This window comes from Suncus etruscus, chromosome 10 (assembly GCF_024139225.1).
Source record: "Suncus etruscus isolate mSunEtr1 chromosome 10, mSunEtr1.pri.cur, whole genome shotgun sequence".
Taxonomy (NCBI): Eukaryota; Metazoa; Chordata; class Mammalia; order Eulipotyphla; family Soricidae; genus Suncus; species Suncus etruscus.
The window spans coordinates 34,532,234-34,553,822 of NC_064857.1; the positions used below are offsets into that span (position 1 = coordinate 34,532,234).

The 21,589-nt window shown below is 49.3% G+C and overlaps 1 protein-coding gene across 2 annotated transcripts; it reads left to right on the forward strand.

Moving 5' to 3' along the window:
• The first annotated feature begins 1,344 nt into the window (after window positions 1-1,344).
• Window positions 1,345-21,237, forward strand: ITGA10 (integrin subunit alpha 10). 2 transcript variants are annotated; one of them, XM_049782181.1, is made up of 30 exons: window positions 1,345-1,396; window positions 3,385-3,496; window positions 3,648-3,757; window positions 4,130-4,221; window positions 4,592-4,706; window positions 6,700-6,827; window positions 7,940-8,088; window positions 8,924-9,074; window positions 9,207-9,372; window positions 9,459-9,532; window positions 9,724-9,868; window positions 9,970-10,118; window positions 10,781-10,924; window positions 11,053-11,256; window positions 11,666-11,796; window positions 12,955-13,121; window positions 13,212-13,354; window positions 14,288-14,401; window positions 14,652-14,737; window positions 14,846-14,987; window positions 15,076-15,174; window positions 15,280-15,356; window positions 15,500-15,589; window positions 16,227-16,311; window positions 16,459-16,572; window positions 16,851-16,931; window positions 17,084-17,197; window positions 20,096-20,191; window positions 20,777-20,890; window positions 21,181-21,237. In XM_049782181.1, exons 1-30 carry the CDS (start codon window positions 1,345-1,347, stop codon window positions 21,235-21,237), a joined length of 3,501 nt encoding a protein of 1,166 aa, XP_049638138.1. The 2 variants fall into 2 exon arrangements, with proteins under 2 accessions (XP_049638138.1, XP_049638140.1); XM_049782183.1 differs by lacking the exons at window positions 3,385-3,496; window positions 3,648-3,757; window positions 4,130-4,221; window positions 4,592-4,706.
• Window positions 21,238-21,589: the final 352 nt, after the last annotated feature.

A 21,589-nucleotide genomic window follows, 5' to 3' on the forward strand; every position in this document is an offset into this window, starting at 1 on the left:
GGAGCTTTCAGGGCATACTATGAGGTGGTAGAGACACAAAAACGTTAGAAACTCCATGGTTCTAAATTTAGGAGTTTATATATATACACATACATACATACATATACACACACACACACACACACACACACACACACATTCTGGCCTGGTGATTGCTTAATAAGCTGGAGCACAGGCTTTGCATGGAGGAGGCTTGAGTTTGGAGGACCTTCTAGTACTACGTGGTTCCGCTAAGTATCATAGAGAACAACCCCTAAGCATAGCCAGGAGTTGCCTAAGCACTGCCCGTTGTGGCCCTTCTTTATTTATTTTTGGGCTTGGGTCACACTCGGGTCACTGCTCAGGGGTTACTCCTGGCTCTGCACTCAGGAATGATTTCTGGCCATGTTCAGGGGATGCAAGACAAACACCTTATCTGTTGTACTATCATTGCAGCCCTTTCAAAATGGAGAGAGTACAGTGGATAAGATACTTGCCTTTCATGCAGCCAACCCAGGTTTAATCTCAGCACCCCAAATGGTTCCCCAACCTTTCTCAGAAGTGATTCCTGAGCATAGATCCAAGCACTATCTGGTGTGGCCCTCAAACCCAATACAGAGGTTTATATGTAAACACCACACAGCAACTCATAGTTTATTAGACATTTGCACTGGTTCTACATCCCATACCATTTTCTCGTCTAGGTGTCCCCCAACCCCATAATGGTACTATCTCCAGTGAGAGATAATATAGCAAGGAAGGCACTTACCTTGCATGTGGATAACCTGAATGTGATTCCCAGCTCCCCAGAAGAGTCAGCCCTGAGTAAACCCTGAGTACCACTGAGTACCACCTGAGTAAACCCAGAAGTAAACCCTGAGTGCCACTGGGTATGATGGCCCCCTCAAAAAAACACAACAAACACAGAACCCACCAAACTTGGTTGTAGACAAGCTGGATCCAGATGGGGTGGGGAAATATGCAGTGATTTTATTTTTCATATCCCAGATTAGCTAGATAAGGTTAGGAAGAAAGAAGACTCAGTCACCTGGGATCCCCTTCTACTTGAAATAGGGGAGTTTTATTGCTTGGTAGGGACCAAGGCTAGGAAAACAGCAAGTCAAGAATGGTGTTAGGATGATGCCTGCAGGGGGCAGCAGCAGGGCAGGGGACTGGACAGAGATGGTTCAGAATTCCTTTGCTTGGTCTGGGGCTCCCCACAGCTCCTCAGCATCACTCCTCCCATTCCTCCCAACTTTATTTTTAGCTGCCAGTGGGAGGGGGCAGGATGGGAGGGAGAGTAAAGAAAACAGAAAGAGAGGGACAGACGCAGAGGATTTCTCACTCGGATAGAGAACACTGGGCATGGAGCGCCCTCTCATCCTTCACCTGTGTTTGTGCCTGTCATTTCTCACAGGTGAGAGAGATTCACTTCTTGTTTCTGATGTGACTGAAAAATGCTTGTGCTGTTTTAGCAAAAGGACCTATAGGGTAACAAGTCTTTGGGAGGGGATGTAGTAAGGTGCTGAACTTGCCATGTGTGAGGTCCTGGGTTTGATCCCTGGCATCAGAAAAAATAAATTTCATTGGATGCTAGATAGTACAAGATAGGATGTTTGTCTTACACACAGCAATTCCAGGTTAATCCCTAGCACTGCATATGGTCTTTCAAACTTAGAGTGATCCTTGAGCACAGAGTTAGAATCAAGTAAGTCCTGAGAACAGCTAGAGGCATCCCCATAACAAAACCAAAAAAGATAGGATTTAAGGTGAACAGTTAATATAATTACTCTGTTGTATGTGCTTGCCTATGCATGTGGGGGGGGGGTTATTTTTGTTATTGGTTTTTGTTTTAGTTTTTGGGCCACACCCAGTGATGCTCAGGGGTTGCCCCTGGCTATGTGCTCAGAAAATGCTCCTGGCTTGAGGGACCATATGGGACACGGGATCGAACCACAATCAGTCCTACGTCAGTGTGTGCAAGGCAAATGCCCTATGGCTTGCGCCACTGCTCTGGCCCCTTTTGTTGTTGTTTTAAGGCTACATCCAGTGGTGCTCAGTTGCTGCCTATGGCATTTAAATGAAGGAAAATACTCCTAGTGATGCCCACCCCAGAGACCTTGCAGTACTAGGAATCAAAGCCAAGACCTCCAGCCCCTTTTCACGGTCACTCTCGCCTATGTTTGTGCTCTTATATCTATAGGGCCACTTCAGAACTGACCACGGCAATGTCTTGTGTAATATTTGTAACTAACGCTTTTGTCCTGAGTGCTGAAAGAGTGAAGGGACCAACAATAAACATGGTGTGACCTTCCACGTGGCTGGCCTGAGTCCTGTTATCCTTCTCTATTCCCTTGGTGGTCTCTGGGGCCTGAGAGAGAGCTCGGCGTGTGGTCAGAACTCTGGGTTTATCTAACCAATACGCTCCAGTTCGTGGTCATAGAGCCCTGCCAGTTTCCTGGCTACAAAAAGGCTCCCATACAAACACCTTTCTGAAAATGAGATGTTTGTGACAGAGCTGCAGCCGTTGGCAGTGGTAGGGTGGGGTACTCTGAGAGGAGGGTATTTGAAATGAAGGAGAGAACACAGGGCAAGAATCATGGGAAGGCCAGAGGCCAGGAATCTTTCCTCTCCTGTGCCCTATAATCTCTGTTTCTTAAAATACCAGCTCTGATTTGAAAGGGGTTGGGATTAAACAAACTGAGACATGGTGAGGAAGGGTTCTTTAGAGTGGGCTGAGGGTTAAGGTTGGGCAGGCAGTCTGGAGGCAGATGGGGAGGTGGACAAGTTAGAAAGGAAGTGGGTTGTGAGAATCTGGGGTGAGGGGTATGTGGTAAAAATGAAGCAAACTCTATGAGTAGGCAGGCAAGGGGGTCCCACCCAGCTAATTGCCACTGAGGTTTGGGCCTGGACTCAACCAGAGTCCCAGAAGCTGGACAATGTGTGAAGTACAGGAAGTGAAGAAGATACAGAATGGTCGAATAGCCTCGACTTATTCTTCTCCAGCCATGGATTCTAGCGGAAAATGGGGTCAAAATTTTGGCTTTTGTTAAGTATGGGACGGCAGAGCAACCTTCTCCCTCCTATGACCTTCTTTTGGGAGATGAGGCTGTGTAGGAGGAAGGATTTGGAAGAGAGAAACTTGACCCTTCCAGATGTGTCTGTAAATGACATTGCAGGGGCGAGAATGGAAATACAGCTGTTGCCCAGCATGGCCAAGGAGCCCTGGCCAGATGTCTGGATGGAAACACAGGAAGATGATCTTCTTGCAGCCCCAGTCCAGACGATGATGTGGAAGAAGCAGAGTTAGCTGAGAGCTAATCCTTTAGGGATTCTCTCTGTTTGGACCTCTTGATGTTCTCTACCCTCTCTGATGACCCCCAAAACATCTGCTCTGGCTTCCAGGTCTCTGCTGCGCCTTTAACCTGGACACACGTCACCCACGTCTGTTTCCTGGCCCATCTGAAGCTGAGTTTGGATTCAGTGTCTTACAGCATATTGGGGGTGGACGGCGATGGTAAGGAAAGATTGAAGGGTTCTGGGACCAGATGAGGGTAAAGCTGAGTTGTGGGAATGTCTGGGGCCACACTTCCACCCCTGGCACTTTCCCTCTAGCCAGTGTCAAGTGTCCTGTTCACACTATGCTTATATTCACGGCCTCTTCCTAGGATGCTGGTGGGTGCTCCCTGGGATGGGCCTTCAGGCAACCGGAGGGGAGACATTTACCGCTGTCCAGTCGGGGGCACCCACAATGCCCCGTGCATAAAGGCTCGCTTAGGTAAGATAATACCTTCCTCCGCCATGCCTGAACTTTGCCCCTGGGGCACATATAAGTTCATACCAGCATCTTCACCCTCTTAGATGTCTCATCTCTGACTTGATTTTCATTTTCATTCTTTCTCCTCTTCTTCCCCAATCCTTATGTGCATGTGCCTTTTTTCCCCTTTTTTTTGGCGGGGGGGTCACACTGACAGCGCTCAGGGGTTACTCCTGGCTCTATGCTCAGAAATCGCACCTGGCAGGCACAGGGGACCATATGGGATGCTGGGATTCGAACCACTGTCCTTCTGCATGAAAGGCAAACGCCTTACCTCCATACTATCTCTCCAGCCCCGCATGTGCCTTTTCTAATCCAAGTCCCTCCAACCAGGTGACTATCCCTTGGGAAACTCATCCCGCCCTGCTCTGAATATGCACCTGGGAATGTCTCTACTAGAAATGGATGATGGCGGGGGATTCATGGTAAGCTAAAAAAAGTGTGGGGCTGGTGGTGGTGGTTATCCCCTGAAATCTGAAGAAGAAGACCTTGATGGTAATTGAGAATGGTGATCTGGTACAGCAGGTAGGATATGTAGCCAACCTAGGTTAATCCCTGGCACCACATATAACCACATATCTCAGGAGTGATTCCTGAGAATGTAGGCAGGAGTGAGGCCTAAGCATTGCTAGGTATGGCCCCCAAACAAACAAACAAGGATAGTCTGGTAATGGAGACTGGTGTGGAGGATCAGGGGATGCACTAAATAGTCAGGAGGGAGATTTCAGAGTGGGAGTCTCAGAGTATCTTTCACCCCAGCCTTTTCTGGAAGTGACTCTCTCCACCCCTTCGCAGGCCTGTGCTCCTCTCTGGTCTCGTGCCTGTGGCTCCTCTGTCTTCAGTTCTGGGATTTGTGCCCAAGTTGATGCTTCATTCCGACCCCAAGGAAGCCTTGCACCAACTGCACAACGTAAGCCAAAAAAGGGGCCTGACTACAGGAGAGGGTACAGAGCGGGAAGACAGGAGGCCACAGTGGTGATTCTTGATAGGGACCTGCATGAATGGCCTCACTGCCAATTATTGCATCCACAAAGTCCCTCAGTCCCCGAAGTCTGATGTTAAGTCTCTTTCCAGACCTGGGCAAGAGACACAGCAGAGGGGTTAAGACTCTTGCCTCACACAACCAACCTATTTGATTCCCAGGAGCACTGAGAATGAGCCCTAAGTGCAAAGCCAGGAGTGGCCCCTAAGCACAGCCCTGGTCCAATTCAGTCCTCCCTCAGACCCCACCTAGAGTAAAGAGAATTCTCACACACACACACACACACACACACACACACACACACACACACACACACACACACACACACACACACAAAGAGAATTCTATTAGGGCAACACGACTCTGTGATTTAGGGGCCAGAGATATAGGACAATAGGAAAGGTGCTTGCCTTATTCAGCTGACTCCCATTCATTCCTGGTTCTCCATAGGGCCTCCAAACCCCAGCAGGAGTGATTCCTGAGTGAGGGAGTAAACCCTGAGAACCTCTGAGTGTAGCCCCAAAACTGAAAAGAAAAGAAAAAAACACACAAAGAAGACTATGTTTTAGTCGAAGCAACTTTAAAAACTGAGCTCATGATGTCCTTTACATATTGAACCTTGGTCATAGCATTCTTCATTCTCCGTGTCATCTGTTTGTATACCTTCATCTCTGTTAGTTTAAGTAGCTTCATGGAGACAGGTCATAGTTTGATGGGCTCATGTGTACATAATTTGCATGCAGGAAATCTGATTAGATCTTGCCACCACACCAAGAGATCCCTAAGTAGTGCCAAGAGCAACCCCTGAACACCACCAATGTGGCAAAAAAAATTTTTTCAAGTGACCAAAGAAAATACAGCAGGTAGGGCTCTTGCCTTGCATGAAGATGACCTAGATTTAATCTCTCACATCCCATATGGTCCCCTGGATCCATCAGGAATGGTCTCTGAGCACAGAGCCAAGAGTAAGCCCTGAGCACCACTGGGTGTGTTCCAAAACAAAACAAAAACTTTTTTTTTTTTTTTTTGGTTTTTGGGCCACACCCGGTGATGCTCAGGGGTTACTCCTGGCTTGGTGATGCTCAGGGGTTACTCCTGGCTATGCCGGTGATGCTCAGGGGTTACTCCTGGCTTGGTGATGCTCAGGGGTTACTCCTGGCTATGCGTTCAGAAGTCACTCCTGGCTTGGGGGACCATATGGGATGCCGGGGGATCGAACCGAAGTCCATCCTAGGCTAGCGCTGGCAAGGCAGATGCCTTACCTCTAATGCCACTGCCCCGGCCTCAACGAAACAAAAACTTGAAGTGTTTTTCATCCAGAGGCCTCGATTCTCTCCTTAAACACATCTGTCCTCAATACTTCTCAGTTGTCAGCACCTTTGGCTCTCACCTTCTGAACAGAATCTCTTTCATTTTCCCATAGCATGAAGCTGTTGGTGTTTCTATCTAGTGCTAATTTTGTCTCTATTTTTTAAACTATGTTTTTTGTTTTTTAGTTTTTTGGGACATAGCTGGCAGTACTTAGGAATCACTACTGGCTGGCTCAGGGTTTCATTTGTGATGCCAAGGCTCAAACTTGAGTTGGCTGTGTGCAAGGCAACTGTCTTAACCCTCTCCTGTCTATCTTCTACCTCTTTTGTTTTGTTTTGGGAGTCATACCAGGCAGTTCTTTGGGGCTACTCCCAGCACTATGCCCAAGTGCTGAAGTAAGCCCCAAGCAGGAAAAACCTATGTACTAGCATTTTGACCTCTCCCCAGCCTCTTTACCCTTTCAAAGGTAAATTACACATATGCCTATTCCTCTACTTAGACAGACTGGCACTCTTTGAAGTGCCATGTCAGAACTGAGCATCTTCTCCCTGAAGTTCTCCTCTGCCTAGTCCCTTTGCCTCCTTCCCCACCACCCTGCCCCTCCCTCCAGGCTGTCCCACATACATGGATGTGGTTATTGTCCTGGACGGCTCCAACAGCATCTACCCCTGGTCTGAAGTCCAGACCTTCCTCCGGAGACTGGTAGGGAGACTGTTTATCGACCCAGAGCAGATACAGGTAAGTGGAGGCTCTGTACGGTGGTCGGGGGTCAGGGAGATACTTCTAGGGGTTGTATGTGCATATAGGAGGCTCTGTTCAATGCCCAGCTCCACAGAGTTCCCAGAGCCCACCAGGAACACCCAGCCAGCCCCACCCTGACCCAGGAGTAGTAGACCCTAAGCACTTCCGGGCATTTCTCTCCTCCCTGCCCAAACAAAACAAAAGAACACGGGGGTGGAGCCAGGAGCCAGGATAGCAGTTAGGGCCAGGTCTAGTGCACCCCACTTAGGTTCAATTCTTTTAACACAAGATCCCCAAGGTCAGCAGCTGTAATTTGAGAGGCCCCCATCATCTGGGGGTGGCCTGATATCCCCAGCACTGCAGAACCTGAGCAGCACCACACGTTGTGTGAGGTGGGTTTTTTTTGGGGGGGAGGGAAGAGGGTTGGGGCCTCACCTGGTGGCACTCAAGGGTTACTCCTGGTTCTCCGCTAGAAATCGCTCCTGGCAGGCTCAGGGGGCCATATGGGATGCCAGGGATCAAACCCAGGTCCAGCCTGGGTCTGCCACGTACAAGGCAAATGCTCTACCACTGTGTTAGCACTCCGGCCCCTACCACATTGTTTAGTTCTTGGATTCTCAGCTCAGTTGGCTGAGAATTGGTTGGTGGGCCCTGGACCTCCTGAACACCACTTGGGAAGCCTTCACAAAAACAAAAAATCAATGCTTGTATGCATGGCTACATGTGCAGAGCTCCAGGCACAGTGGAGCCCCCTAAAATACTCGGGGGCGGAGGGGAAGAGGGATGGCAGGCCAAAGCAATAGCACAGCGGTAAGGCATTTGCCTTGCACACGGTCAACACAGGTCAGACTCCAGTTCGAATCCTGGCATTCCATATGGTCCCTTGAGCATGCCAGGAGTGGCTTCTAAGTGAAGAGCCAGGAGTAACTCCGGAGTGCCACCAGGTGTGACCCCAAAACAACAAACAGACAAACAAACAAACAAACAAAAAGAGGGATGGCAACAGAGTGGGAGCAGTGGAAAAGAGGAGATGAAAACAGAATTGATCCAGCCAGTGCTTCTTCCCTTTCTGCCTTACACACTCCATTCCTGTGGATTCATACTCACAGGTGGGGCTGGTTCAATATGGGGAAAGACCCGTGCACGAGTGGTCCCTGGGAGATTTCCGGACCAAGGACGAGGTGGTCAGGGCAGCGAGGAACCTGAGTCGGCGTGAGGGACGAGAAACCAAGACAGCACAGGCAGTGCTGGAGGCTTGGTGAGGGCATAGGGGGTGGTGCGGGGGTGGTGGGGGGTGGGGGGCATGCTTGTTGCCACCTGCGTGCTGATACCTGTCATTGTTGGCCCTCATATAGGGTGAGACCAAGCGTCTACATCTGTGACTCCCTATGCTTCTGCCTTGTTTATTTGTAGAGAAACACTATCATGTGTGTGTGTGTGTGTGTGTGTGTGTGTGTGTGTGTGTGTGTGTGATCTGTCTCTCTCTGTGTCTGTCTCTTTTGGGGGGAAGGGCACACCAGGTGGTGCTCAAGGCTTATTCCTCTGTGCTCAGGAACCACTCCTGGCAGGTCTCATGTATGATGCCTGGGATCAAACCCAGGTTGGATGTATGCAAAGCAAACACTTTACTCTCTGTACTATTGTTCTGATCTCTCTCTCTCTCTCTCTCTCTCTCTCTCTCTCTCTCTCTCTCTCTCTCTCTCTCTCTCTGTCTGTCTTTGTCTCTCTTCTCCCATCTTCTCCTTCGATCTCAATTCTCATTTCACTTCACAAATATGAACCAAAATTTATCTCAGAGCAAAATCTTTTGACCTGGTCATTCTCCTTTATTTTGTATTCTTTTTAAATGTTTGTCCTCTCAAAGGTAATCCTTGTTGGATGGTCTGTAAATGGATAGATTTTGCATGAGTTGTCATTAAGACTATGTTGCCTTTGCGTCTGTTCTCCCAGCTAAGTTCTCACTGTGCCTTTCTCCAGGCCACACTGTGCCAGGAGAGGGGCGAGGTGAGAGCACACCATGGGGATGCAGATTGTGTTGAATGCTGGTGCTCCTATCTGCAAGCTCTGAGCACCCCCACTCCTTCTCCTTTCAGCACAGAAGGGTTCAGTGAGTCCCGCGGGGGCCGACCAGAGGCTGCAAGGCTACTGGTGGTCGTTACTGATGGAGAATCACATGATGGAGAAGAGCTGCCTGCAGCACTGAGAGCCTGTGAGGCGGGAAGAGTGACACGCTTTGGGATTGCCGTGAGCACCTTCTTTGGATATGACCCTGGCTGGGAAATAGGAGGAAAGGAGGAACATCAACCCTGTTCCCTGCCTCCATGCTAACTGGCTGTCCACCCCACCATACCCACACCTCCCTCATTCCTATACTAGGTCTTGGGTCACTACCTCCGTCGGCAGCGAGACCCCAGCTCTTTCCTCCGTGAAATCCGAACAATTGCCAGTGACCCCGATGAGCGGTTCTTCTTCAATGTCACCGATGAAGCAGCTCTGACAGACATTGTGGATGCCCTGGGAGACCGGATTTTTGGCCTGGAGGGTGATAATAAACTCTGGAGAAGGGGCTGGAGGAAGTTCAGGGGCAGAAGGGGATGGTGCTCCTGATGTTGCCCCTGTGCTTTCCAGGATCCCATGAAGAAAATGAAAGCTCCTTTGGCCTGGAGATGTCTCAGATTGGTTTCTCCACTCATCGGCTCAAGGTCAGACAGACGGATCCTCCATGGCCTTTGACATCCCTAATTCCTTCCAGCCCAACCCATTTGACTGGGGCTTTCTCAAATCCATCCCTGATCAAAGTCCATGCTGACCTCCCACACTAGCCCCATTCCACAGTGTTTGTCCTGGCATCCTTGCTGCCCTCTCAGGGACCCCTTTTATTGTTACCGCACAGGATGGGATTCTCTTTGGCATGGTAGGGGCCTATGACTGGGGGGGCTCAGTGCTATGGCTCGAAGGAGAGCATCGCCTGTCCCCACCACCGACAGCTCTGGAAGAGGAATTTCCTGCTGCTCTGCAGAACCATGCAGCCTACCTGGGTGAGTAGCAGAGTGAGGTGAGGTACTAGCAGGGCTCAGTCTGATTTTCTGCCGCCCCCATGACCTTCCTTGATGTCCCCCCCCATTCCTGATCATGCCAGGTTACTCAGTTTCCTCCATGATCTTGCGAGGGGGACGCCGCCTCTTCCTTGCTGGGGCTCCTCGTTTTGGACACCGAGGAAAGGTCATCGCCTTCCAGCTAAAGAAAGATGGAGCTGTACGGGTGGCCCAGAGCCTTGAAGGGGAGCAGGTAGGGCACTGATAAGGGGAAATATGGGCTCAGAGGTGTTACTATGGGGCTACAGAGACTGAGAGGTTAAAAGAGGAATCAGAACAGTTTGTGCCAGATTCTTGTGCAGAGACTATTGGGGATGAGCATCACATACATCTATTCACACCACCATTCATCTGTCCAACATACCTTCCATCCATCCAACATACCTTCCATTTATCCATCTGTCCACACTAACTTTCATCCATCCATACCACCTTCCATCTGTTCGACACTCTTTCCACCAAGTACATCCAATACACTTTCCATCCACCCAACATACTTTCCTTTCATTCAATATACCTTCTATCTGTCATCTATTCATATCAACTTTCATCTATCCGACACACCTCCACCAATCCACTTCACCTTTCATTCATCCACAGACCTTCCATCCATCCAACATACCTTCAGTTCATCCAATTCACCTTCTCTCTGTCCACACCAACTTGCATCTGTCCACACCACCTTCCATCTGTCTGACACATCTTCCACCCAGCCACTTCACCTTCCATTCATCCATGGATCTTCTATCTGTCCATAACACTTCACTCCATCCAAACAAACTCCATCTGTGCAACACCTTCCCTCTGCTCACATTGGCTTGCCTTATCTTCCCATGACTCCTCCTGACTCTCCAGATCGGCTCCTACTTTGGCAGTGAACTCTGTCCCCTGGACACAGATGGAGATGAAGTCACGGATGTCTTGCTGGTAGCTGCTCCCATGTTCCTGGGACCCCAGAGCAAGGAGACAGGCCGTGTTTATGTGTATCTAGTGGGCCAGGTGAGACTTGCTGGGAGCTGGAGAATGAATGCATTTGGGAGAGGGATGCACTCTGTGTGCTGGTCTGCTGAGGGTAGCTGAGAGGCAGGCTCTCGACGTGCTCTCTGGCCTCTCTTTCCTGCCTGCAGCAGCCCCTGCTGACCCTTCAGGGCATACTTCAACCAGAGCCACCCCAGGACGCTCGCTTTGGTTTTGCCATGGCCGCCCTTCCAGACCTCAACCAGGACGGCTTTGCGGATGTAGCTGTGGGGGCGCCCCTGGAAGATGGGCACCATGGAGCTCTGTATCTCTATCATGGCACCCAGAGAGGAGTGGGGGCTCAACCTGCCCAGGTCAGCAGGATCCAGGAATGAATGCCAGGAGGAGATGGAGGCTGTTTCCTTGAGTTTGGGGCATGGAAGGAACAAGTGTGTGTGTGTGTGTGTGTGTGTGTGTGTGTGTGTGTGTGTGTGTGTGTGTGTGTGTGTGTGAATTTTATTTTTGACCTGTAGCCAAAAAGTTGAGGTGAGTTGAGGTGGCAGGGAGGCAATCCTAAGCATGGACAAGTTTCTTTTGCTCCTTCCAGTGCCTGGTAGGAGCTTTAGAAAGCCCTCCCACCCCGAGTAATCCCTGAGCACAGAGCCAGGAGTAAACCCTGACCACCACCAGGTGTGGCCAATAAAGAAGAAAAAAAAAAAAAGAGCCAGAAACAGGGAAGGTGGGTTTCTGCACCCTTCTCAGTGTCTCCACTCCTCCCCTCAGCGGATCGCAGCTGTGTCCATGCCACAGACCCTCAGCTACTTCGGCCGCAGCGTGGATGGCCGGCTGGACCTGGATGGAGATGATCTGGTTGATGTGGCTGTAGGTGCACATGGGGCAGCCGTCCTGCTTAGGTGAGGGTTTGAATCTGGAGAGCCCTGAGCAGCACATAGAGCAGGTAAATGCCAGGGCAGTGGACCTTTGTTTCTGAAAAAGCTTCCTGCTGCTGATTCCTGCTGTGTGAAATGAGCCTCACTATAGGCTTTGAATAGAGTCAGTTAAGCACCAAAAGCATGCAAAGGTCATAATAACAAGGTGCCTAGTAAGGTTGAGCACCTACAGACAGTAGCTGTCCTTTTTTTTTTTTTTAAATATGATTTTTATTTTGATCATAGTGGCTTACATATTGTTAACAATAACATTTTAGGTACATATTTACATAAAATCAGGGGGGATTCCCATCACCAGATTGTGCTCCCTACACCTCCGTTTTTGTCCTACCTCCCATTTCCTCTTCCCTCACTCCCAGGGCGGCTAGAATATGTGGTCCCCTCTGTATCCGACCCACTACTTAGTAGTCTTGCACCAGTTTGGTCTTGATGCCTCCCTTATCTCCCCCTCTAACTGGAGGCAGGACTAGCTAGTTCAAGTTGCGTGGTTTTGCCTGAATAAAAGAAGATAAGGGGCCCGGAGAGATAGCACAGCGGCGTTTGCCTTGCAAGCAGCCGATCCAGGACCAAAGGTGGTTGGTTCGAATCCTGGTGTCCCATATGGTCCCCCGTGCCTGCCAGGAGCTATTTCTGAGCAGACAGCCAGGAGTGACCCCTGAGCACTGCCGGGTGTGGCCCAAAAACCAAAAAAAAAAAAAAAAAAAAAAAAAAAAAAAGAAGATAAATAGACTGGGGTAAGAGTCTAATACCCCAAAAATGGATGGAATCCTTCTAGAGGCTCTTTATAACAAAGTTCAGGGGAAGAGGCCGAAGAGATAGCATGGAGGTAGGGTGTTTGCTTTGCATGAGGAAGGACGGTAGTTCGAATCCCGGCATCCGATATGGTTCCCTGATCCTGCCAGGAACGATTTCTGAGCATAGAGCAAGGAGTAACCCCTGAGCGCTGCCAGGTGTGACCCAAAAACAAAACAAACAAACAAACAAAAACAGAAACAAAGTTCAGGGAAGGGGGATGCAAGGACACATCTCCCCTGATGGTCTTCAACTTCAGGGGCCAAGCACTGGGGGCTGGCCTTAAACCTCTCACTGACCTCCTGTTGGGTGTTCCCTTCCTGTGTCCAGCTCCCGGCCTATTGTCCACCTGGCCCCTCTGCTGCGTGTGAACCCCTCAACTATCAGCGTGGTCCAGCGAGACTGCAAGATGCGGGGCCAGGAAGCAGTCTGTCTTTCTGCAGAGCTTTGCTTCCAGACGACATCCAACACCCCAGGCCGCTGGGACCGGCGTTTCTGTGAGTGGCCTGAAAATGTCTAGCTGGGGCCTGTGTGTCCCCAGGCCCCTCCACCTTCTCTTTCTCTTTGTCTCTCCCCTACCTGCCCAGATGTGTGGTTCACAGCATCGCTGGATGAATGGACAGCCGGGGCACGTGCAGCTTTTGATGGCTCTGGCCAGAGGTTGTCTCCACGGAGGCTCCGGCTCAGTGTGGGAAATGTTACCTGCGAGCAACTGAACTTCCACGTGTTGGTGAGCAGGATGAGAGATAGTTTGGCGCCCTGGAAATTGGGGGTGTGGGCAGCTCAGTCAAGGAGCTCTGGGATGGATGGCAAGAAAACCAAAGCTAGAGAACAAGTGACCTCGGAAGTTAGGCTGCTGTGGGCTTGAACTTTAACCCTGCCAACACCATCCATGAGCTCTGGCACAAACATAGATCATAAATACAGGGTTTATATAGGTTCTATATATGCAATATATGACATGTGTGTGAAATTATGATGTATATTATCATGTATATAAAATATAATGTACCTGTCCTATATGTATATAATATGTATATAGTATATTATAAAATACAGATATAAGATATAGAGTATAGGACTGGAGCAGTGGTGCAAGGTGTAAGGCATCTGCCTTGTGCACGCTAGCAAGGAGCCTAAGACAGACTGTGGTTTGATCCCCCAGCGTCCCATATGGTCCCCCAAGCCAGGGGCTATTTCTGAGCACATAGCCAGGAGTAACCCCTGAGTGACACCAGGTGTGGCTCCCCAAAAAAGATATAGAGTATATATATATGTGAATATATAGATATATATTATATAAAATATTATATATAACATTTAGCCCATATATGTATAATATATAACTATATATATAACTATACATGTACCTAACACATAATATCTAATTATATGTATATAGCGTATGAACATATGAAGACTACAGTCATAACAATCTGAAGACATTAGTTTCCTTGCCCACAAGGGGCGAGTGATAAATTGATTCTATGATAGGAACTGTATCAGAGTGGAATTTAGTGGGATTAATAAAGTCTGAGGACAGTGCCTGGCACACAAGAATCATTTGGTATGTGATCACTGTTAGGGTCATGTTCTGGGGTGAGGGGGCATATGCCCTGGGTGTTTCCCCCACCCTTTCCCCCTTATTATCGTTTTCTCTCAGGATACATCCGACTACCTCCGGCCAGTAGCCTTGACTGTGACCTTTGCTCTGGATAATACCACCAAACCAGGGCCTGTGCTGAATCAGGACTCCCCAATGTTCATCAGGAAGCTGGTCAGCAGGGCCCCGTCCTGACACCTCCAGGAGAAAGGGAGGGTCAGGCTTGATGGGCTCCATGGTGAACACTTTTCTGAATGCTGAGGTTCCATCTGGGCATGGAGAGGGAGGTAGGAGGAGCATAGGGAGGCCATTTCTGAGATCACAGCAGTTTGATGGGGTACCCACACTTCTTTATCTGCCTTCCCCAATCCATTCCTTTCCTCTTAACCTCCTATCAATCCTCAGCCCTTTCTCTCTCCTCCAGGTCCCCTTTTCCAAGGACTGTGGCCCCGACAATGAGTGTATCACAGATCTGGTTCTGCATGCTTCTATGGACATCAAAGGCTCCAGGTAGGATGGATGAGGGCTGGATGGAGCAGGGGAAGGAAGCTGCAACCAGATTTGAAGCATGGGCAACCCCCAACTCCTGGACCACCTCTCTCCATGTACCACTCCTAGAAAGGCCCCCTTTGTGGTCCGTGCTGGGCGGCAGAAGGTACTAGTGACAGCAACGCTGGAGAACAGGCAAGAAAATGCCTACAACACCAGCCTGAGTGTCAGCTTCTCCAAAAACCTCCATCTGACTAGTCTCAGCCTTCAGGTGCAGGGAATGGGAGGAGGAGAGAAGTGGGGACTGTTGGTAGTGTGGAAGAGCTGCCTTGCCCAGCTTCCCCCACTCTTCCTCTCAGAGAGACGCTGGTGGTACAGTGAAGGTGGAATGCATGGCCCCAAACCCACATGCCCGGCTCTGCAGTGTGGGGCAACCTGTCTTCCAGACTGGAGCCAAGGTATATGGGCTCAGGATGAGGGAATAGGCAGGGAGCTCATGGGCCATAACCCCCAAGTCTCCCATGCCTCTGGAGTTGCCTCTAGGACCCTGTCCCCATCCCCAGGTGACCTTCCTGCTGGAGTTTGAGTTCAGCTGCTCGTCTATCTTGCGCCAGGTCCTGGTGAGGCTGAGTGCCACCAGGTGTGGACAGAGGGACCTTCCCCCAGACTTCTCTTGCCGGGTCTGGTTTTGGGGTGGAGGTGGTGGGCTATTGGGGGAAGCAGAGACTCTACTTGAGAGAGAGGTGCCAAGGTGGAAGGTTGTACATCTCCTCTACCTCACAGCAACAGCTCGGAGAAGAACGGGAGCCTGTGGGACAACACGGCTCAGACCTCGGCCTACATCCTGTATGAGCCTCACCTCTTGTTCTCCAGGTCGGCCCTTGTAGGGATCCCACTCACTCACTCACTCACTCTCAGTCTCTGCTTCTTTCTTCTCTTCCCTGTGCTCTCCCCAACCCCCCAGCTCTTGGGGCTCATTTATTTATTTATTTTTGGGCCACACTCAGTGGCGCTCAGGGACTCCTGAATCTGCGCTCAGAAATCACTCCTGACAGGCTTGGGGGACCATATGGGATGCTGGGAATCGAACCCAGATCTGTCCTGAGTCAGCAGCATGCAAGGCATAAATGCCTTACTGTTGTATCACCTTGGGCCTTCTTTTTCTTTTTAATTTTAACAGTGATTTACCAAGTTGTTCACAATGCAATTATTTCAGGCATTCAATTTTCCAGCACCAATCCCACCACCTACATACCTGTCCCTCCACCCACTTTAATTTTCTTTCACTTCAGTCCAACTTCTGCTCAACCTTCTCTTTCTACCATCTTCCTTTTTCACTCCCCACCCCAGGGCTTTGTGGGACCTTGGGGATGGGAGAAGGGGGAGGGGAAGTGGGATGTGACATAGCACTTGTCCCACGACAACACCATGTTCTTCCTTTTTTCTTGTCACCCTCCTGCTGGCATAACCTCCCTTGGCCTGTGTGTCCACGCTGTGCCTCGCCACACAGTGAGTCCACACTGCACCGCTATGAAGTTCAGCCCTATGGGAGCCTCCTGGTTGGTCCTGGCCCTGAGTTCAACACTGTGCTCAGGGTGAGAAGGGGGTTGAGGTGGATATGACGGGATTGTGACACGGACAGGCCAGGGAAGAATCCCTCTTGGATTTTGGTGGTCTTGAGCCTGAGAGGGAGTGTGGAGAGGGGATAGCCTACTCCCACTTCTTCCATCTTCGACCCTCAGGTTCAGAATCTGGGCTGTTATGCTGTCCATGGCCTTGTTGTCTCCGCTCTTCTTCCTGCTGTGGCCCATGGGGGCAATTATTTCCTCTCACTCTCTCAAGTCATTGCTCAAAATGTGAGTCCTGGTGTAGAAGGGTGTGGGGACATGGGCCCCAGTCAATGGGATTGGGTGTATTCATCAAAGCTCTGTCCTCCCTCTCCTCTCTGCCAGAACACTGCCCTCAGGTTCCTCCATCAGGGACTTTTTGGGCATCTCTGGCTTCTTTGAACAGAAGGGAAGGAAGGGATTGCCTAGGGAAGAACCCTGAGAACATTCGTGGAGTGTTCCTGCTCAGCCTGGGACAGCTAGCTTCTGACCACTAAAAGGGCCCCATAACTTATATCTTCCTCTAGGCCAGCTGCACAGTGCACAACTTGACCAGCCCCGTTAGACCCCCCATTCATCCAGAGGAGCTTCAGCACACAAACAGATTGGTATGAGTCACAGGATGGGGATAATAAAAGTGTTGGGAGGTCGGAATAGAACAGAGAGAGAGTTGGAAACCTGGGGGGAAAGAAGGTAAATCTGGTGTGATGGGGAGAGGGACCCTTCACTCCAGGGCCTAATATCTCCTCCTTTGTGGCAGAATGAGAGCAATACTCAGTGTCAGGTCGTGCGCTGCCAGCTCGGACCTTTGGCAAAGGGGACCAACATCTCTGTGGGACTGCTGAGATTGGTTCACAATGAGTTTTTCCGGAGGGTAAGCATTTCTTTTCTACTCTTTTGATTGTACTACTTCGACTCCATTTGCTCTCATCAGACCTTCTAGCATAGGTTTCAGATTAGATGGACCTCTGGGACTAAAGAGATGGCTTATGCTTTGTGTGCCCTAGGTCCCCAAGTTTGATCCCTAGCATCACATGGTCTCTGAGTTCTGCTGGGAGCAACCCCCAAGCACAGAGGTTGAAATAGCCCCTGAGAGCTACTAGGTTTAAGACCTGTGCTGTATCTTACTCACTGGTGGACCTCATTCAAATTATTTCATCTCTGTAAATGGTTTTTTCCCTATAGTAGTAACTGTAACTACAGGATGGCTTAACTCACTAAGCACAGACTTTGTCTGTATGCAAGAGGCTCAGGCCTAATCCTTTACACTACATGGTCCTCTGAGCACTGTTGGGGAGTGATTCCCAAACACAGGGGAGCCCCTGAACACCACTAAGTTGTTGCAAAGAAATCAGTGAGGAGAATTGGAGAGAGAATATAGTAGGGAAGCACTTGGCTTGAATACAAGTGACACTAGTTTGATCCCTGGCACCACATAGAATCTCCAGAGCCCTTCCAGGAGGATCCCTGGGCTCAGAGCCAGGAGTAAGCCCTGAACATCACAGGGTGTGACCAGAAAGACTAAAAGAATCAGATATGAAATAGTCTCTTTAATAGTAGTTGGTTCTTTTCTTTCTTTTTTAATTTTTTTAGTTTTTGGACCATACCCAGAGGTGCTCAGGGGTTACTCCTGGCTCTCTGCTCAGAAATCACTCCTGGCAGGGTTGGAGGACCATATGGGATCCTGGAGATCTAACCTGGGTCTTTCCCAGGTCAGCTGCATGCAAGGCAAATGCCTTACTGCTGTGCGATCATTTCGGCCCCAGTAGTTGGTTCTTATCCTTGTATTTTTCTCTGTCATTCATGTCCTATATCCATGGCCAATTAACATTTACAGATTGCATAAAGTCAATAAACCAATAATCTGTCATGCTTTGTCTAGAATGGCTCTCTGTACAATGCCCTATGAGTTGGAGACAGACTCAGTGGTCAAGCACATAACTGTGTGTGAGGCTCAAGTTTGAGCCTCAGCACTGCAGGATCCTAGCTTGGATAGCTAAGATCACACCAATAGATAACAACTTCCTGTTTTTTTCTGAAGGCTGAAGTTTTTTCACTCAGGACCTGGTCTGCCCCAGTATGGATGGCTGAGTGCTCAGAACATCAAATCCACTCTGTGGTAGAGAGTGTCCTGCTATGGCTCCGGGAGCCCCAAAGTGCTGGAGATCAAACCATGGTCCTTACTCATGCAGGGAACATGCCCCTCACTTGAGCACTCTCCCCAATGTTGTATGATTAACTTCTTTTGAGTGGACGAATAGTTAATATTATATGTAGGTTAGATACATAAGAGCAGTGAGAAGGAAGATAGGATGGTTAAGAACACTGACGTGATTATAGTCATGTCACCTCAATGACAGTAAAATTGATATTTTATTTTTGGTTTTGGATCACTCCTGGTTGTGCACAGGGATTACTCCTGGCTCTGTGTTCAGAAATCACTCCTGGCAGGTTTGGGGGACCATATGTGATATCAAGGATGAAACTCAGTTCAGTCCCAGTTGGCCATGTGCAAGGCAAATACCCTACCCACTGTGCTCTGGCTCCAAATTTTAATTTTTAAAATGATTGTATTAGGATCAGAATGAAAGTACAGGGGCCAAAGTACAGTGGCACAGGGCTTAAGATGCCTGCCTTGCGTGCGCTAGCCTAGGACGGACTGCAGTTTGATCCCCCAGCGTTCCATATGGTCCCCCAAGCCAGGAGCAATTTCTGAGCGCATAGCCAGGAGTAACCCCTGAGTGTCACTGGGTCTGGCTGAAAAACAAAAACAAAAACAAAACAAAACAAAAAATGAAAGTACAGTGGGTAAGACATTTACCTTGCATGTGGGTTCAATTCCTGGCATCCTATATGGTCCTGTAAGCACTGCAGAGTCTGAGTGCGGAGTCAGAAGTGATCCCTGAACATCACTACTGGGGTTGGAGTGATAGCACAGTGGTAAGACATTTGCTTTGCATGCAACTGACCCAGGACAGATCCAGGTTAGATCTCCGGCGTCCCATATGGTTCCCCAAGCCTGCCAGGAGTGATTTCTGAGCACAGAGCCAGGAGTAACCCCGGAGCACCTCTGGGTGTGACCCAAAAAACAAACAATGATTTTTAAAAAGGCCATATTAGGATCAGAAAGATAGAAGAGTGGTAGGGCGTTTTCCTTGCAAGTGGCCAACCCAGGACCAATGGTGGTTCAAATACTGACATCTCATATGGTCCCCCATGCCTGCCAGGAGCGGTTTCTGAGCAGAGAGCCAGGAGTAAACCCTGAGCGCTGCCGGGTGTGCCCACCCCCTAAAAAAAAGGCCATATCATTGTTAGGAGGAAGCTAAATATGAAAGTTTTCCAAAAGAGGGAGGGGAAATGGAACTTAATAGGATGACAGTGAGTAATCAAAACGAGGTAAAGGATGCCATTATCATATTGATCCAGTTGTAGGAATCAACATTCTTCTTATCCCCATACCATTATCTTTGAATAACATATGACACCCACTTCCAGGACATCAGAATATATTTTGGGGAAACTGAGCTTTCCAGAGACCTTTTCTATGTATCTCTTTTATTTTTAGTTTTGGGTAGCCAAAAATAGAAAGGAAGCAGTATGCATTTCAGCTCAGGCACACAGCAAGCATGGAGGGCCAAAGGTCTTCATCCATTCCCTCCTCTCCTTGGGGTACACCTGGAAGCCCCTTGGCTTCATTTGCTCTCAAGATTCCATGAATCACACCTCTGATGATGACTGACTTTGAATGTCTTTCCACTCACATATTTCACAGGCCAAATTCAAGTCTCTGACGGTGGTCAGTACCTTTGAGCTGGGAGCCAAGGAAGGCAGTGTCCTGCAGATGGCTGAAACTGCACGTTGGAGTGAGGTGGGACTGGAGGCTGATTGAGAGCAGAGGAGAGAGCGAGACTTAGAGGGAATAAGGAGGTTTATTCCCTTACATCTGGAGGTTTTATCAGAACAGAAGCATCTCCATTAGACAGCAGCAGGCAGTTAAGACATGGTAAAGCAGGGGCTGACTTCAAGTAGATTCATGTCTTTCAGGTGTGAAGCTCAGGGTTTGATGATCCCTAGGATCATCAAAAGGGGGAAGAGGAAGAGAACAAGGAGGTAAAGGAGGATGAGGAGAAAAAAAAAGAAATGAACAAAGAGAAAAGAAAGGAGAAATCAGGACGCTGGGTTTCTACTACAGCTCCCATTGCTGTCTCGTTTTATTCTTCAATTTTGAGGCTAACTTTGCTATAAGGTGGGATGGGGCAAGCTGGGCCAATAGGTTCAACTTAAAACCAACTCTGCTTGGCTGGGAACATCTAATAGGGGGAAGAGGCTTGTCTTGCCTGTAGTTGACCCTGAATAGGTCCCTGGTGCCCCATAAGGTCCCTGGAGAATGGACCAGGGTGTGTCACAAAAACCCAAAATAAAAAATAAATAAACCACTGTTATCCCCACACAGAACCTCTTGGAGGTGCTCCAGACCCATCCTGTCTTCATCTCACTGTGGATCCTCCTTGGCAGTGCCTTGGGTGGACTTCTGCTACTCGCTCTCCTTGTCTTCTGCCTTTGGAGGGTAAGGATTGCTTTCCTGTGAGTGTGAGCTATGGTGCCCATGGATGGGGGACTCAGAGATCAGAGCAGAGAGACTTGCCTGTACTGGGCAGCTAAGCAGAGGGGATCATGCCCAGAACTCCCCCCACTGCATGCCACAAATGAGAACTGGATGAAGCTAAGCCAAAGAAAATAAATTTGAATCTCACTTTGGAAGCAGAACAAACACGAAGACTTCAGAAGCATCGGAGGGCTCTTGGCGACAGCCCTAGACTGGGCATTTGGTGATGACGCTTATCTCTTCCTCTACAGCTTGGCTTCTTTGCCCGTAAGAAAATTCCCGAAGAAGAAGAGAAAGTGGAGCAATGAATGTTGAATAAATCCCAAGAGTGCTCTCTGGCAGTTTCTCCAAAAGACGGGCTCAGGGAGGTTGGGGGCTCAGAAGGAAGACTGAGGAACCCCAGTCTCTTCCATCAGCCCTTGCTTTTATTACTTGATATCTGAGTTGTGGGGGGAAGTTGCAGACTGAGATGAAACCCAACTGCACAGATTTGCACCTGACCTAGGAGTCCTGCTCCTTGCCTCTCCCCTCCTCATGGTCCTGGTGTCCCAGCAGCACAGAGACCCTGTTTTATCTTATTCCCAGGTATCAGGAAGTCTGTGCCTTTGTCCCCAAGTCCCCTCAGTTCCTCCTCTATCTTCCCTCACAATTTGGAAAGGC

Excerpts from the sequence above, each read along its gene's own strand:
- ITGA10 (XM_049782181.1), top strand. The coding sequence starts at position 1,345 with ATGGAGCGCCCTCTCATCCTTCACCTGTGTTTGTGCCTGTCATTTCTC. Across the intron at positions 10,925-11,052 it reads ATGTGTATCTAGTGGGCCAG|CAGCCCCTGCTGACCCTTCA; the intron begins GTGAGACTTGCT and ends TCCTGCCTGCAG. Across the intron at positions 13,355-14,287 it reads AACTGAACTTCCACGTGTTG|GATACATCCGACTACCTCCG; the intron begins GTGAGCAGGATG and ends GTTTTCTCTCAG.